The 18,436-nt window shown below is 38.8% G+C and overlaps 1 protein-coding gene across 1 annotated transcript in view; it reads left to right on the plus strand.

Annotated features, from left to right (window-relative positions):
- The window catches only part of Lama1 (laminin subunit alpha 1), a 164,067-nt gene that overhangs the window by 53,383 nt on the left and 92,248 nt on the right, over positions 1 to 18,436 (plus strand). The window contains exons 4-8 of the mRNA XM_047526974.1: positions 11,677 to 11,919; positions 12,897 to 13,076; positions 14,149 to 14,238; positions 17,025 to 17,142; positions 18,130 to 18,308. Of these exons, the coding sequence (XP_047382930.1) occupies positions 11,677 to 11,919; positions 12,897 to 13,076; positions 14,149 to 14,238; positions 17,025 to 17,142; positions 18,130 to 18,308 (810 nt within the window). The remainder of the gene's footprint in view (positions 1 to 11,676; positions 11,920 to 12,896; positions 13,077 to 14,148; positions 14,239 to 17,024; positions 17,143 to 18,129; positions 18,309 to 18,436) is intronic.

Here is an 18,436-nt window from a genome sequence, read left to right on the forward strand (position 1 = left end):
ATGAGTCAGGGTGCAAACCAGGAGACAAAGTGAAAAGAGCTTGAGTTTGTAACCAGAAAGCCTCTGGGTCTGAGAACAGAGGAGGGACCGTGGGAAAGTTGCGGGGGGTGAGGGGCACCATTCTTGTCTCAATAAAGGGAGGGATCTGGACCAAGCTGCAAAGTCCTGTTTGGCCTCTTTGTATGTTTTTCCTCACTCCTTGGAACCTTGTAGAAGACTCTTTGAGATATACTTGCCGTTATCTCTTACTCTGGTCTTTTGGTCTTTGTAAAGTCAACACCACCATCTCTCATGATTTCCAAGTATTGACATCCAACTCTGTGATCTTTCATCCCTGATGACCCTGTAACTCCATGGCTTAAGGACAATGGTTTAAGAGTATTCACATGAGGATTGAAGACCTATGGGATGGTCTACCCTGCCTGTCCAGTCTCCCTCTGACTCTCTTTACTCATGCCAACAAAGCCACTTGTACTCTCTGTCCAACCCCATGCTTGGCTCCTCAGGGTATCCCTCCTTTGTCCCTCTGCCCCTTTGCTTCTGTTACCTAGACATATCCCATTTGTCTTCCCCTACATTTACAGATTCTTTTGGAGAAGGCTTCCCTGACTACCCAACTTCTCCAGACTGGCCTCCTCCACCTCGCTCAGCCCCTGCCCTTGTCCCTGGTGACTTGGGTACCCTCTGCTTTTCCCATCAGGGTATTGAGTTCACACAGACCACAGACCAAGTCTCTACATCACTGCTATGTTTGTAGCATCTGCAATAGTCCCTGTTAAAAAACAGATGTTCAATCAATGTTTATTGGATAAGGCTTAAATGAAAAATTATTAGTGAGCATCCCTTGTTCCCAGTCTGCTGTCGTTTAGGTCTTAAATGTCCCAATAAGTCCCACATGTTAAAGGCTTGGTCTTAGTCCATGGTGTATTGGGAGGTGGTGGAATCTTTAGGAGGTGGAGCCTATTAGAAAGAAGTTAGGTCACTGGGGGTGTGCCCTGGAAGGGGACACTGGCATATTCCTCGCTCCTGTTACTTCCTGGTCACCATGAGGTGAACAGGCCTTCTCCACCATGTGCTTCCATCAAGATGAGCTGTGCCACCATGGGCTCCAAGTGATGGGGCCAAGTGAATATGGACCGAAATCTCTAAAACTCTGAGACAAAATAAGCTTTTCCAGTTTAAGGTGATCACCTCAGGTATTTGCTACCATATTGGACAACTGACTCACATTCCATCTACTATGTCCAAGGGGGAAGCTTCTCTGCCCAGCCTTCCACCAGACCTCCTCAGGGAGGAACAGCCATTTTCCTAGCTAGGGAATTGCTGACTCTGCTGTCCTCAGCTCCCGTGTGCTCTCATTTGACTGGGCAGGCTCTTCCCAGAATGCAGAGGTCATCTGACCCATAGGGCAAAGCTGCAGAGGCAGATGTGTCCTTGCAACCCATGAGGCAGGAGGAAGTGTGTCAGCAAGCCTCCACAGCCTCCAGCTAGGCCACAGCCTCTAGTTTTGCTTTTTTTCTGGAATAGTACTGATTTCTTTTTTTAAAGTCTGCATGACAGATTTTGGAGCCTACTGCCACAGTCAGGAGGGACAGAAAGGGATACTGTTTATTTGCCACATCCCTTCCAACATGAACAAGTGAGGAGCTTTCTTTGGAGAAAACCCTATGTAATCTCAAAGGCTAAGATATTCCTAAGTGAAAACTAGACAGATCTGGGCAAGGTCATTTAGGAGTTGGGGAAGAGGAACAATGAAAATTGTTAGGGTGCTGCTCTCAGTGTGCTATAATTTAGATCATAAATATCTCCTAAAGTCCTGTGTGTTAAACACTTGGTCTGAGAATGGCCTGTCACTGTATTTCACAAGTGGGCTCATCTGTCACATGGAGCTTGAAAGGAATGGGGGAAAGTGTAGATCCCCACAAAGGACATTTGGTGACATACCTAGTTGAGCTACTGAGGTTATTCCAACCAATTTTCCACAAATTAGGTAAATCATTCCAGAGTACTTGGTGAAATTTAGCAAATATATATGGAGAAATACATTGGCACTAGGAATGGAGACTGACCTCCTACTTTTCAGTTTTGACTTCTTAGGTAAAGTAGTCCCAACTTTACTTTTGAAATAACACTATTAGTCACCCTCAAATGGAAAGAGTGGCACTTGGACCAAGGGCTAGCTTTCCGGTGGACTCTTTTTGAAATAGTCTTTCTGGTTGATGGAAAACAGAACAGCTTCTGACAGATGTTTTAAAAATTCCTTTCCCATCTCCAGATTACTGATTACAGGCTACTGTTTACTTCTTAAATGGACTCCTACTTCAGCGCCTTCTTGTCGATAATCGTCTTTAGCTTTTCTTCAGTGTCTACTTAAGTATTTCATCATGGATCAAAGCGAGCATTCCTTGATGTTCTGAGACATGAATCTTAAGAATTTTAAGGAAAGAAACCTGCTTGATCTGAATTGATCAACACTGGCATCCAGTCCCTCCTCCTTCCAGTACAAGGAAAAGGCAAAAGTAAAGAAGCAAACAGGGTGGAGGTAGGGGAGAAGTTACAGGTCTTTCACATGTTTATTTTGTATGTCTAATGTCAGCAACAGATTTAAAGAAAGACAAATCAACCTGTAGTCCAAAAGTCTCTTCTCATTCATGAAGCAATTTCTTTTTTTACTTTAGTTGTTTATACTGACCTTGACTCATTATGTCCCCTTGCCCTATATCCAGGGCATCTATAATGTTGCTTAGTTCTTTAATAAGTGCCCTAGATACAGAATAGTGAGACCTAATGGGTTAAATGAGGGGGAAACAGTAAAACAGGCAACCAAAATGTAATAGAAAAGACATTTTAAGGTAATTGCTCCTATAAGATCTAAAACATGTGTTGCACACATCCTTCTCCAGCAAGCATCTAAAAGCTCCCTTACTTGTCTTTCACAGATTTTGCTACTTCCCTAGTCATGAATGAACCAGTTGCTTTAGGGATGGATGTTTTGTAAAACTGGAAGTGATTCACATTAGCATTAGTAAAGAGCCTTCTATGAAATAATCGCTTATTTATTGTCAAGTCCTAAAGAGTAATTCGAACAGTCATTTTTTATTCCTTTCTCTAATAATTTTATAAGCAAGAAAGCTAATAAAGCAGAAATTCCCTTATTAGGGCTAGTCAAGCAGTGTTATTTATCAAATACACTTAACTATTAACCTAAATCTCTTTCACCTGTGAGAAGTTCATTTCCTTCACCTAAGAGAGAAAATACTCCCTCATTCCCTGTTTGGTTATAGCCATGGAGACAGTTATATTTTTCCACGGGCAATTTCCAGAAGGGATTCAGGCATGGTCTTGGGCCCCAGAGATTTCCTGAGACCACAATAGTGCAGAACACAGCTGCCCTTTCTGTGGAGAGGAGGAACTTCTCCCTGCACATGGGAAATGGGCCTTTGACCTTGGAAAGTTGGGTCATCTGTAATTTTCAGACTTGTGGGCCTGAGATGGATTTACTATATTTAAGTTAGGATTGAGGCCCACATGAAAATTCCAGTGTGGATTCCTCTGTAGAAAGTGGTGTTTGATGTGTGCCTTCTTTATTTATGTGACAATGTTTATGTGCATTCCAGTGATCATTAACGAAGGCCACTGGACAGAGAACTGGGATGAAAGTGGATTTAAGAATGGCTGTATCAGCTGTAGGTTTGGAAGACTGTGATGATTCTGAGTCTAGTGAAAACCCCTGTGTCAACAGTTTGTGTTCAGCCAACCTTATATTGGGAGAAAAGGCAGTTTAGTCAACCATGCCAGAAAGAGATAACAGAAACATCATGGATTTTATTTGAACAAAGGTTTAAATTCTCCAGACAGAGAATCCCTTGCTTTTTCTACATTATCTATAAGACCTATTTATCAACACGGGATTGTTAAATTAGGGCTTGTATTAGTCAACTCAAGCCACCATAACAATATCACAGACTATGTGCCTTAAGCAAGAGAAATTTATTTCTAGATTGGGAGCCTGAAAATCTGAGATCAAGGTGTTGGTGGGTTTGCTTTTCTCTGAGATCTTTCTGGTTGGCTTGGAGGTGACCATCTTTTTGCTGTCTCTCCACGTGATCTTCCCTGTGTGTGTGTCTGTGTCCTGATCTCTTCTTTATAAGGACACTAGTCATGTTAGATCAGCCTCATTTTACTTAAGTCACCCCTTCAAGGCCCTGTCTCCAAGCACAGTCACATTCTGACGTACTTGGGGGTTAGGACTTTACCATATACAATTTGGGAGAGGGCATAATTCAACCCATCATGGGGTTTAAGTGAAGACAGTTTGTATTGATACTCTTCATAGTATCCTTTTCCTCTGTCAGACTTAGAGATCTCTGTCTGATTTTCATTTGTCTCCTGGTCCGCCTTTTGGGGATGACCTTGGTGACCATTGAGAGATTGTGAGAATAATGACTGACTTCCTAACGGAAGTCTTTGATCCAGATAAGAGTTCACACTCCCTGAAGGATGTATCCTGAAGTTTTTCCTCTATAGCTTTTCTTCCTTTTTGCATAATTTTCTTACACACGGCTGAACTGTCAATACAAAGGCTGACAAGGCTTTGATAAGCTCCTAGAACATGGTATGGAAATAAATGCTACCAGTGGAAGTAAGGGTTTGGGAAAATGGGGTTGGTTCTCATCAGTTGCCTCAGCCCAGAGTTCCTTTGTCCCTCTCCTTGTAATCTCTGGCGGTCATATTCCATAGTGGTTATGAGGGCACACCTCCTGGGTGCAAGCCCTGTGGTGTACAGATTAGGACTTGTGAGGTCCCAGGAGAATGACTTAATCTTTCTGTGACTCAATTTCCTCATTTGTAAACTGTAGGAAATAATAGTACTTACTTCATAAGAAGAATGCAGTTCTAAGGAGTCAAAGAGTCCATCAGTCTAATAAAGCATTTATCACTGGCCACAGTAAGTGTTCTGTATTTGATTAGAGTAACTAATTAATATTGACATTCATTGCTCATCTTATTATTAATGATATGTATTAATATATCAATTAATATGTTATCAATTAATATATTAATTATTAATATGTATTCATTTTTGTTTCTTACATATTCTTCATTCCCTCCCCACACTGATCCTAGCTCTATGACAAAAACTCTGGAATATGTGCCATTGTGCATCTTTGGAACCTGGTTTCCAAGTGAATGTGAATGACGCCTTCGTTGTTGTTACTGTTGTTATCACAAAAAGAAAGTGCAGCGCTGGGGGCGTAGGTCAGTGGTGGAGGATTACATGGTGGCCAAGGACAGTGGAGGGGGAACTCCTGGTTTCTTTTTGGGACCTGCACCTCACTAACTTGTTCTTTGACATTTCTTTACATCAGTTTCCATATATGTAAAAACAATAGCAGTGTTGTTTGGGGTTAAATGAGATGGTAGGAGTAAGCCCTTACATACATGCAGTGAGTCTGGAAAACAGAAGGTAAATATATCCCATTTCCGTTATCTTTGTAAGTTATGTCTGTAACCTGTTTCTCTCCAAAGGTCCCAGTTGCTCGGAACCTAATTTCATTCATGTATAGTGGAATGTGATAATAGCCCACATGCTCCTGAAGTTCTGCTTTTTTTTTTTTTTTGGTACCCAGGATTGAACCCAGGGCTGCTTAACCATTGAGCCACATCCCCAGCCCTTTTTATTTTTTTCTTTTGAGACAGTCTCATGAAGTTCGTTAGGGCCTCCCTAAGTTGCTGAGGCTGGCCTCCGACTTGACGTCCTCCGGCCTCGGCTTCTGGAGCCACTGGCATTACAGGCATAGAGTTCTACTTTTATGATGAAAATCTTTGCAAAGCACTAGGACAGTGATCAGTACATAGGAGGTTCTCCCTGTCCTCATTTATCAAAACCCCGAGGACATCGTTTTGCTTCTAATGTGCTTTAGAAACAGTGGTTGCTTTCTAGAGGAAGACAACACGTGAAGGGGGAGAGCCCAGATATCAGGCACCCTCATATCACCCACATACCAAACTCAGCCGGGGAGCCTATCTTGTGGGTGAACAGAGTTATAACAAGATAGAATTGTCCTTGCCTTTTGATTCCCTATGATCAGTGGGTGAATATAAAATTATTTGATTTGTGGTGGGTTAGTTTTAAAGAACTCTTGCATGCCTGGAATTGATGAGGAGAAGTGAAAAAAAAAACAAAACCCCAAAATGCCAGAGACAATAAGACTCAGAGTAAGTGAACAACTTCCTTCCCAATGTGTTTGTATATGTATGTTATGTATACACAAACATATGCACAACACACAAACATATGCATGCGCAGATATACACACATATCAAAACACATATTCACACAAACATACACACAAATACGCACTCACACATAAACATATACAACATACACACATACATATATACACACATACATGCTCACATATATACATACAAACACATGTATGCATACAAAACACACATACATACAAGCATATACACATATATATAAATGAACATGTATATTCAAGCATATATACTCAAACTTGCATATTTTATGTTCACTTTTACATGCTTTAATTATGTATACAGTTCATCTTTATTATCCTTGGGGAGTGGTCTCAGGATACCTAGAGAATACTAGAATCCCCAATATGCAAGCCCCTTATATAAAGTGGCACTGTATTTGCAGAGAACCTACGCATACTCTCTCATACAGTTTAAATCATCTCTAGATTACTTATAACACTTAACACCACGGAAATGCCATGAAAATACTTGCTATAATCTATCATTTAGGAAATAGTGACAAAAAAAGTCTGTCCATGTTTAATTCAGATGAAATTTTTAAAAATACACCTTTAAGCTGTGGTCGGCTGAACTCACAGATGCAGAATCAGATACAGAGGGCTGACTGTTATGTTTAAAAAATAGAAAGTACTGGACTTTGGCTTTAAAAAAGTCGTATATATCAATCTGAGTTAGAAGGAATCTGGACTAAACAGCAGTTCACGTGGAAAGGGAGTCATTGAGTTAGCCATGCTTAGAAAAGTGCACGTTCCCCAAGACCAAATGACTGAAATGAGGGACGTGGTGTTCTTCACTCCTTCTTCCCATTCCAGAGCATTTGGAGTTTTGTGCTGAGTTCCTGGAAACTGTGTTTTAAAATAAGCTTGTGTCCAGAGCATCATGACAAGGTGATGGTATCTTGTTAAATAATGAATGTTTTTAGGAAACCAGAATGTTGAAGGAAAAAATAAAAAGACTTTGGATTCTGAAGGAGATATGTGATAGTTAAGTTCAGTATTTGAAGGACAGTTACATGAATGTGGAATCCTACATCTTTTCTGTATCTCTAGTGCATAGAAATTTATAGGGGACCTTGAATAAATGTAAAAAGAAAGAACCTGTGACACAGAGTTGTCATAAAACAAAAGGGCTGTCTTAGGAACCAGTGAATTTCCTGTCCCTGGACGTATTCTCGGAGGGGCTGGGTTGCTGGAGAGATGATTCTTCCCTGGTGCTGGATTTGGGGCTAGTTATGCACAAAGGTCTTTTCCAAATCCAAGGTTTGTCTGGCCAGTTTCCTCATGCTGTTAATAGTCATCTGCTGCCTCCTTATTCTGAATTCTGGTTTTTTATTTGTTCTAATTAGTTATACATGACAGCAGAATGCATTTCAACTCGTTGTACACAAATGGAGCACAACTTCTCATTTCTCTGGCTGTACATGGTACTGAGTCACATGGTTCCTACAATCATACATGTACTAATATGTACTAACATGCAATAATGACATCTCATTTCACCGTCCTTCCCACCTCCACACCCCTTCTCCTCCCTCACTCCTCTCTGCCCAATCCAAAGTTCCTTCATTCTTTCCTAGCTCCCCCACATTATGGATCAGCATCTGCATATCAGATAAAACATTTGGCCTTTGTGTTTTTGGGATTGGCTTGTTTCACTTAGCATGATATTCTCCAACTCCGTCCATGTACCTGCAAGTGCCATAATTTCATTCTTCTTTAAGGCTGAGTAATATTCCATTGTGTATATATCACACTTTCTTTATCCATTCATCTGTTGAAGGGCATCTAGTTTGGTTCCATGGTTTAACTACTGTCAGTTGAGCTACTATAAACATTAATGTGGCTGCATCACTGTAGTATGCTGATTTTAAGTCCTTTGGCATAAACCGAGAAGTGGGATAGCTGGGTCAAATTGTGGTTCCATTCCAAGTTTTCTAAGGAATATCCATACTGCTTTCCAGGGTGATTGTGCCAATTTGCAGTCCCACCAGCAATGTATGAGTGTACCTTTTCCCCCACATCCTCGCCAACACCTATTGTTGCTTGTATTCTTGATAATTGCCATTCTGACTGGAGTGAGAGGAAATCTTAGAGTAGTTTTGATTTGCATTTCTCTGATTGCTAGAGATGTTGAACATTTTTTCTTGTATTTGTTGATGGATTGTATATCTTCTTTTGTGAAGTGTCTGCTCAGTTCGTTAGCCCATTTATTGATTGGGTTATTTATTGTTTTAGTGTTAAGTTTTTTGAGTTCTTTATATATCCTGGAGATTAGTACTCTATTCAGTGTGTGTGTGGTAAAGATTGTCTTCTATTCTGTAGGATCTCTCTTCATGTTACTGATAATTTCCTTTGCTGAGAAGAAGCTTTTTAGTTTGAATCTATCCCATTTATTGATTTTTTTTTTTTTTGGTCTTTTTTGGAACTGGGGGTCAAGCCCAGGGCTTTGTGAATGCAAGGCAGACACTTTGCCACTGAGCTACATCCCAGTCCCCATTTATTGATTCTTGATTTTATTTCTTGTGCTTTAGGAGTCCTGTTAAGGAAATCAGGTCCTAAGCCAACATGATGAATTTTGGGGTCTACTTTTTCTTCTATTGGGCACAAGGTCTCTGGTCTAATTCCTAGGTCCTTGATCCACTTTGAGTTTTGTGCAGGGTGATATATAGGAGTTCAATTTCATTTTACTACACATGGATTTCCAGTTTTCCCAGCACCATTTGTTGAACAGGCTATCTTTTCTCCAATATATATTTTTGGCATGTTTGTCTAGTATGAAATAACTGTATTTATTTGTGTTTGTCTCTGTGCCTTCTATTCTGTACTATTGGTCTACATGTCTATTTTGTGCCAATACCATCCTGTTTTTGTTACTGTAGCTCTGTAGTATAGTTTCAGGTCTGGTATTGTGATGCCTTCTGCTTCACTCTTCTTTCTAATGATGCTTTGACCATTCTGGGTCTCTTATTTTTCCAAATGAATTTCGTGATTGCTTTTTCTATTTTTATGAAGAATGACATTGGGATTTTAATAGGAATTGCATTAAATCTGTATAACACTTTTGGTAGTATGGTCATTTGACAGTGTTCATTCTGCCTATCAAGAGCATGGGAGATCTTTCCATATTCTAAGGTGTTCTTCAATTTCTTTCTTTAGTATTCAATAGTTTTCATTATAGAGGTCTTTGACCTCTTTTGTTACGATTGATCCCAAGTATTTTTTTAAGTTATTGCGAATAATAATATAATTATATATTATATTATATATTAATATAATATAATTTCTCTTTCAAAGATTTCATCACTGATGTATAGAAATGCATTTGGTTTATAGGTGTTGATTTTGTGTCCTGCTACCTTACTGAATTAATTTATTAGCTCTAGAAGTTTTCTGGTGGAATTTTTTTGGATCTTCTAAATATAGAATCATGTCATCAACAAATAGTGATAGTTTGAGTTCTTTCCTATTCATATCCCTTTAATTTCTTTCATCTGTCTAATTTCTCTGGCTAGAATTTCAAGGATGATGTTGAATAGAAGTGGTGAAAGAGGGTATCCCCATCTTGTTCCAGATTTTAGAGGGAATGCTTTCAGTTTTTCTCCATTTAGAATGATGTCGGCCTTGGGATTAGTGTAGATAGCTTTTACAATGTTGAGGTATGTTCCTACTCTTTCTAGTTTTTTTTTTCTGGTGTTTTGAACATGAATAGAATTTCATTATCTGAATACACTATAGTTTGGGCTTCTCACCTATTCAAGGCCTTCTTGGCTGCTTCCAATGTTTGCCAGTTATGAATAAAGCAACTCTAAACATCTGTGTGCAAGTTTATAAGTCTTCAGTTCATAAGTAAATATCAAGAAGCGTGGTTACTGGATCATATGGTGTTTAGTTTTATAAGAAACTGTCAAACTGTCTTCAAAAGGCTGCAGTTTTTTATTCCTACCACAGTGAGTGAGGCTCCTGTTGCTCCACATCCTTACCAGCATTGGGTATTGTCAGTGTTTTGGATTTTAGCCGATCTAGTAGACATGTAGTGGGATGTTTTTTATTCAATTCAGATGTATGGTCTCTAAATCACCAAATCACTGTGAGAAACAGTTTTAACATTACTATTAATGTAATTAATGCTACTATTACCAGCCAGAATCCAGAAAAAAGACTTTGGAAACAATAGAATAAGTGCTTATGTTAATGCTAACACTGCTAATAATAAAAATGCAAATTTATTTGTGAGTACTTTTTGAACTTATTATGGAAACAAATGCCACCAGGACATAAGACATATTTCTGATTAATGTGTCTGAGCAGTTATACACAAAAGTGTTCCTGGCACATGGCAGGGGTCCCCAGGAGGTACCAGGTCCAAGTTCTTGGCATCCAGAACAAAGACTTGACCATGACCAGAGAGGTTGGTGAACAAAGCAAAGGTTTATTAAAAGCAAAAGAGCACTCTGGGAGAGCAGAGTGGGCCGAGCTCTGAAGTAGCACAAGGTCCCACCTACACAGTGGAGCTTACTTTATTGAGCTGTGTTAGTACTCTCCTGGTGGCTTTGGGTTTGATTAACACCTTGATTGACAGCTGAACCTGAGATAATTTCTTTACTACTGTGCATATGGAAGTTTCTCCTTGCCCTTCACCCAAATGCACAGGAGGGGAGCAAACTGCAATCGTAATGATATGTTAACTAGCAAATAGTTAACTTTTAGGTCCATCCCCCAGGTATTGTGCGTGTCCAAGATGAATATCTGGGACTTTCCCTTCAAGGTCCTGAACTCCCCTTGTGGTGGTCTAGCTTCCTCCCTTTAATCACAAGATGGCCCAGTTTCCCCTCAGGGGAGGGCCTTAGGCAGAGTATAAGGTGGATGATAACTGCTCCCATTTTTCTATCCTTTCCCCATGACCTATCTCCTGCCTAACGAAAGCATAGAAAGACATTGGTGATCATCATATAATAGTTTTCTCAAGAAGCACTGTGGTTTTTGAACAATTACTGCTGATTCTGTCTTTTTCTAAATTTTTAAAATCTTATATATTTAATATACACAATTTAATGATTTGATGTACATGTTCCCTGTGAAATAATAATCATAATCCAGACAAGGAACTTATCCATCTCTTCACATAAGAACAATCCTTCCTCTTAGCACACAATATTGTTCCCTTATAGGCACATTGCTGTACATGAGACCCCCCAGAACTTACTCATCTTGCATAACTGAAACGTGCTCTTTGACACATACTCCCCCATTCTCCCTTCCTCCAGCCCCTGGTGACCACGCTTCTGTGAACATGACTGTCTTGGATTCCACATGTCATCGAGCTCATGCAGAGAAATCTGCCTCTGACACACTGATTCTAGGTTGAGATTTTCCAGTGTCTTTATTTCAGGTTTTTCAAGTTGCCTACGTCATCATTAAAGCCGCCAATGCCCCCAGACCTGGAAACTGGATTTTGGAGCGCTCTCTGGATGGCACCACATTCAGCCCCTGGCAGTATTACGCAGTCAGTGACACGGAGTGTTTGACACGCTACAATATAACTCCAAGACGGGGGCCGCCCACTTACAGAGCTGACGATGAAGTGATCTGCACCTCCTATTATTCTAGACTGGTGCCACTGGAGCATGGAGAGGTATTGTGCCCACGGTGACAGCTTTTCCTCCTCAGAGACCCCTGCCTCAAATGTTGAGATAGCCATTGTAGGAGCAGATCTCGAACACTCAGATCGATTGCTCTCAATACAGAGATCTTCAATACAGTACCAAGCTCCATTTAAAGTAGCCCTGAATGCTGTCTAGTATGATTAATTTCACTGCAGATAATTTTACCACATTGATTTCTTCCCTTCCCGGAGGTCCCGCATTCTTTACTCAGTTGTAATGGAATAACTCCATCAGTTATCTTTCCATAACACCAGGGTGGGAACGTTTGTTGAAATATTAAAAAGAGCCAAAATGCTTCTGAAAGATGTAGTTCCCAATTTTCTCTGTGTAGCTCTGTTAGGAGGGATTTGAGGACTGGGAGGTGCCCATATAATGTCACAGCTCCATGCTCAGCATGCCCAGGTTGCACACACTTCATTAAAGTCGGAGTGTAATGAAAGCAGCACATCCTTCAAAGCACCTGGCCTGATGAGATAAAACTACAAAAACCTCTCTGAAGTGCTCTTCACAGCAGGAACTCTAGAAAGCCCTGCATTGTTTCAAGAGCAGAGATTAATTAAGAGAGCAGGTATGATTATGGCTTTTGGCACCTTTCCCTGTCTCTCCCCAGCCTCTTCATGGATTTTAGAATTTGTTTCTGAGAAGCCCTAGCTTAATAATAGATGTTTAAAAGATCCTTACCGCGCAGGGAGAGGTGCCCTGTTAAAGATCCCCAGCAGCCTCGGACACTGGAATGGATAACTCTCATAAATTGAAGATGTAATGTGGATTGTGGTGATTCACGAGTAGTTAACAGTTAGTTGTTAGATTTTGACAAGAGCTTAATTGTTGGGGTTTGATTTTAAATAGCGTCTTTGTAAAGATTATATCCTGAAATTAAGCCAACAGGACTATATTTTTGGCATGCATAACACTGACATTTGTTTATTTCCCTTTCATGTTTTAGATTCATACATCACTCATCAATGGCAGACCAAGTGCTGACGATCCTTCCCCCAAGTTGTTGGAATTTACCTCTGCACGATACATCCGCCTTCGATTACAGCGCATCAGAACGCTCAATGCGGATCTCATGACCCTTAGCCACCGGGAACCCAAAGACCTCGATCCCATTGTTACGAGACGAGTGAGTCCATGGTGCCCCGCCCACCATCGTCACAAGTTTATTTGGTTTTGGGGGGATTCTCTTTTATTCTTTTCCATTTGATTTTTCTCCTTGGTTGGCCCTCTTTCTTCCCAGCTGTTACATCCTTATTTTTATCAAACATCATTGTATATCCTTTGTTACAAATGCTGCCTTTACATGGTAGCTCTGATATAATGTCCTACCCCCTCCAAAAAAAAAAAAAAAACCTGCTAAAATTTTCACTGGGATTCAGTTGATTCTTTACATCAATTTAAGATGAATTTTGGAAGACCTCTTAACAATATTGAATGATTCAATTTACAAACATACTCAATTATCTAGACCTTTTTAATTCCTCTTGGAAATATCTCATGGTTCATTGGTAAACCTCTTGTTTAATAATGCAAGAAAAAAAGAAATCAAAGGCATACAGAGAGCACAGTAAGAATAAAGCACCACTTGGAGATGACATGATTACCTGCATAGAAAATCTGAAATCACTAGTAAATATAAGTGAATTTAACAATGTTGCAATATACAAAATCAATTATTAAAAATGAATCACATTATATATGCAGCAATGAATGATGGAAAATAAAATCTGAAAAGATTTCTATTAACATATAAAGCTACAAAATGGTGAGAAAAATCTTAAGAGAAAAAACACTATTTTGTTAATAGGGCTGTTTACATCTACTGAGTTTTGTGTATTAAACTAACTGCATTTGGGGGATAATCTTATTGACTGGTGTTATTTTTTTATGTAGTGCTAAATTCAATTCTCCAGTATTTTTTAATTGTTTCAACAGATTGGGTTTGAAGATGACCACTTGGTTTAAGGTGTAGCCAAGTTGGAAGATTCTTTTGAATTCTTGGGTTTAGGAGAAATTTGAGCATTATTGATTTTAATTGAGCACCAAGATTCATTGTTCATGAAATATAATTTAAAATGTATATCTACTTTTAGATTACCAATAACAAACTTCCCGAGAGAATTGTGGAATGCCAGTGTTTTCTTTTCATTGAAATTAAAAAGGTTTTAATTTCTATTTGTAACATTCCTTTTTCTTAGTATTACTATTCGATAAAGGACATTTCTGTTGGAGGGATGTGCATTTGCTACGGCCATGCTAGCAGCTGCCCATGGGATGAAACTACAAAGGTAAATCCCAGTATTTGACAATTTGCTGCAACTTGAGCATAGAAGCTGTAGCTATAATATCTTCAGTATTCTTTTTATTCAAGGCAAATGATGAAAGGTATAAAATCATGCTGCTAAAGAGTTTTAAAATATTTCCATAAATCTTTACTATTTTAATTTTGTATTAGTGTATTGTATTTACACAAAAGAGTGGGGTTCATTTTTGCATAGTCATGCATAAATGTGGAATATAATTGCTCCATTTCAGGACCCAGTAGGTCTTCTTTCCCTCCCCTTCTCCCTACCCCTGCTTCCCTCCTCTACTCTACTGGTCTTCTCTTTACTTACTGTTTTTTTAATTGGTGCATTATAGATATACGTAGAAGTGAGATTGAGATTCACTGAGGTATATTCCTAAATGTACATAGCATAACTTATTCAATTTCATTCGGTAGTTCCTGCCTTTTCCATCACTCCTTCATGCCCCTCAATCCCCTTTCTTTATTCCACTGATCTCCTTTCTATTTTCATGGGGCCTTTTCCCACCCCCACCCCTTTTTTTTCTTATTTTGCCTTTGTTTCCACTTGTGAGACAGTATTTAACCCTTCATTTTGAGTCTAGCTTATTTCACTTAGCGTGATGTGCTCCAGTTCCATCCATTTACCTGCAAGTGATATAATTCCATTCTTTATGGCAGATTAGAACTCTGTGTATATATACCACATTTTCTTTATTCATTCATCTGTTGATAGGCACCTGGGCTGATTCCATAACTTGGTTATTGTGAATTGTACTGCTATAAACACTGATGTGCCTATCACTGTAGTATGTTGATTTTAGTGCTTAAGAATAAATACCATGGAGGGAGATAGCTGGGTCATATGGTGGTTCTATTCCTAGTATTTTGAGGAATCTCCATACTGCTTTCCAGAGTGTTTGTACTAATTTGCAGTCCCACCAATAATGTATGAGTGTATCTTTTCTCTCATATCCTTGCCAGTACTTATTATCACTTGTATTCTGGGTAATTGCCATTCTAACTAGAGTGAGATGGAATCTTAATATAGTTTTGATTTGCATTTCTCTGATTGCTAGGGATGTTGAACAGTTTTTCATATATTTGTTGGCTACTTGTATTTCTTCTTTTGAGAAGTGTCTGTTTAGTTCTTTGCCCATTTATTGATTGGGTTATTTTTTGTTAAGTTTTTTGAGTTCTTTATATATGCTAAATATTAATCCCCTGTCAGAGGAGTAGCTGGCAAAGATTTTCTCCCATTCTGTAGGCTCTCTCTTTATGCTCTTATGTTTCCCTTGGTATGCAGAAAATTTTCAATTAGATGTCATCTCACTTATTGATTCTTGTTTTTTTTTTTTTTTCCTTAAACTTTAGGGATATTGTGAAGGAAATTGGTGCCTGCACAGATATGTTATAATGTTGAGTCTCAGCTTTTTCCTAGAAGTTGCAAAGTTTCTGGTCTAATTTCTAGGTCTTTGATTCACTTTGTGTTGACTTTTGTGCAGAGTGAAAGCTAGGGAATCTCATTTCATTCTTCTACATATGAATATCCAGTTTTCCCAGCACCATTTGTTAAAAAGTTTATTTTTTCACCAACATATATTTTTTGGCACTTTTGTTGAGTATCAGAAGACTGTATCTATGTGGGTTTTTCTCTGTGTCTTCTATTCTGTTCCATTGGTCTTCATGTTTTGTTTTTGTGCCTATACCATGCTGGTTTTGTTTACTAGAGTGCTATAGTATAATTTGCTCTTTTTTCTCAGTATTGTATGGGCTATTCTGGGTCTTATATTCTTCCAAATGAATTTTAGGACTGTTTTTTATAGATCTGTGAAGAATGTCATTGGTATTTTATTGGGGTTTGCATTCTATCTGTTTAACACTTTTGTTGGTATGGCCATTTTGACAATATTAATTCTGCATGTCCAGGACATGGGAAGTCTATTCATCTTCTAAGGTCTTTGATTGCTTTCTTTCTTCAGTATTATAGAGTTTTTATTTTAGATGTCTTTAACCTTCTTGGTTACTTTTTATTCCTAAGTATTTCTATTTTTTTTAGTTTGTTGTGCATGAGGTAGTTTTCCTGATTTTTCTCTCAGCAGGTTGGTTTTTGGAGTATAAGAAAGATATTTATTTTTATAGAGGAGGAAGAGTTTATTTGAGGGCTCATGGTTTCAGAGATCTCAAACCAGAGAAGGCTGGTTCCGTTCCTCGGGGCTCGAGCTGAGGCAGAACATCATGGTGGAAAAGTGTGGCAGAGGCTTGCATGGTGATCAGGAAGCAGAGAGAGAGAGGTCTCCACTCACTAGATACAAATACATACCCACAGTCACGCCCCAATCCCCACTCCTCCAACCACACCCTACCACTTCAGTTCCCACTCGGTTAATCCCTTTCAGGGGCTTAATTCACTGCTTGGGTTAAGACTCTCACAACCCAGTCATTTCTCCTCTGAACCTTCTTGCACTGTCTTACATGTCAGCTTTTGAGGAACACCCAAAAATGTGGATGTGAGCTTCCAAACCATAACATTGACGCATCTTTAAGAAAACATTTTTGTTAGCTAGCCTTTTTTTTAGAGTTGCTTTTTTCTTCCTCACTTCTCTTTGTAGTCAGACTGTGTGTGACATATTCTTCTAGAAAAGTTACATTCCAGTTTGTTGGATATGGGCATATGTTCTCCATTGTGACGTCTTTCTACTTATTTGTGGTAGGTTCTTTCCTTAAATAAAACAAAGAAAAATATCCAGGTAAACTTTTCTGATCCACTTCTGTGTCCCTTTTGTGTAGAAACTACAGTGCCTATGTGAACACAATACTTGCGGAGAGAGCTGTAACAGGTGCTGTCCTGGGTACCACCAGCAGCCCTGGAGGCCTGGGACCGTTTCCTCTGGTAACACATGTGAAGGTAAGTTCACGATTTGAAGAATGTGGTTCTTTTCCCCTTAAAGTAGTTATATTTTTGTCCTTTTAACTTTTGCAGTGAATAGGTAACTTGCTTTCTCAGAAAATCCAATAGTGCCCAGAGTTTTAAATTTCCTTAGTAAAATTTAAACTATTGAGGGCCAAATGTATCTTTATGGATTTCCTATTTCCTCCAATGTCCCCTTCCCATACATCCATGCGTTCTTTATTATTTTGAATTCAATTTTTAAATAGGCCATATATTCACAAGATTACAACATCTAATAATATAAAGAAGTTTAGGGTAAAAGCTTTCCTTCTACTTCATCTCCATCCTTCCCACTTTTTATTATTTCCCATTATGTTCTTATTAAAATGTTTGTGCAAATAAGCATATATCAGTGTATTTCTACTCCCAGGACAGGTTCTTTTACAGGAGATGGCATAATAGTTACACCACCACTTTTTTTTTTTTTTTTGGAGACCTGGGGATCAAATCCAGGACTTTACACAAGCTAAACAGGTACTCTGCCACTGAGCTATGTATTACATTTTAATATTTAACAATGTATCCTTAAATTCTTTTCATGTTAACTATTTAAAATGCTGCTTTTAAAAACAGTTGCACAAAATCCCATTATATGAGTATAATAAGTAATTAATTTAAATGGATATAATGGATATCCATCAATGGGTGTTTCATTTGTCTCCAGTCTATTGTTAACACAAACAATTATGCAGCGATTAGCCCCATGGATTTCATTCACAAGTGTGCAAAGATTCTGCAAAGTATAATCCCAGAAGATGGGATTAAATGGGCATGCACTTTTATTATTTTGATAGTTCTTCCTAATTATCCTACATAATATTGCCTACATCTTATTAAAATAGCTTATTCTAGAATTTTAATTCATAGTCCTATAAACTTAAGGGCCTGCTCTCTATAGGACATCCTATGTATATTAATTAAGATGTTAAAATATCCTCCTAGAATGTAACTGTCACAATAAAGCCAAAGACTGTTACTACGATGAAAGTGTCGCCAATCAGAAGAGAAGCTTGAATACGGCTGGGCAGTTCAGAGGAGGTGGGGTTTGCATTAATTGCCAGCAGAACACCATGGGAATCAATTGTGAAACCTGTGTGGATGGATATTATAGACCACATAAAGTAAGTATGTGTCTCTCCCATGGCTGAGCGTCATTGTCTTCCCAAAGTAGAAAAGAGACTTTAGAAGTTGCAACCTCAACACTGGAGACTCATCTCAACCTCCATGTTGGAGACTCCTTTCCTTCTGT

Source organism: Sciurus carolinensis, chromosome 15 (assembly GCF_902686445.1).
Source record: "Sciurus carolinensis chromosome 15, mSciCar1.2, whole genome shotgun sequence".
NCBI classification, from domain to species: Eukaryota; Metazoa; Chordata; class Mammalia; order Rodentia; family Sciuridae; genus Sciurus; species Sciurus carolinensis.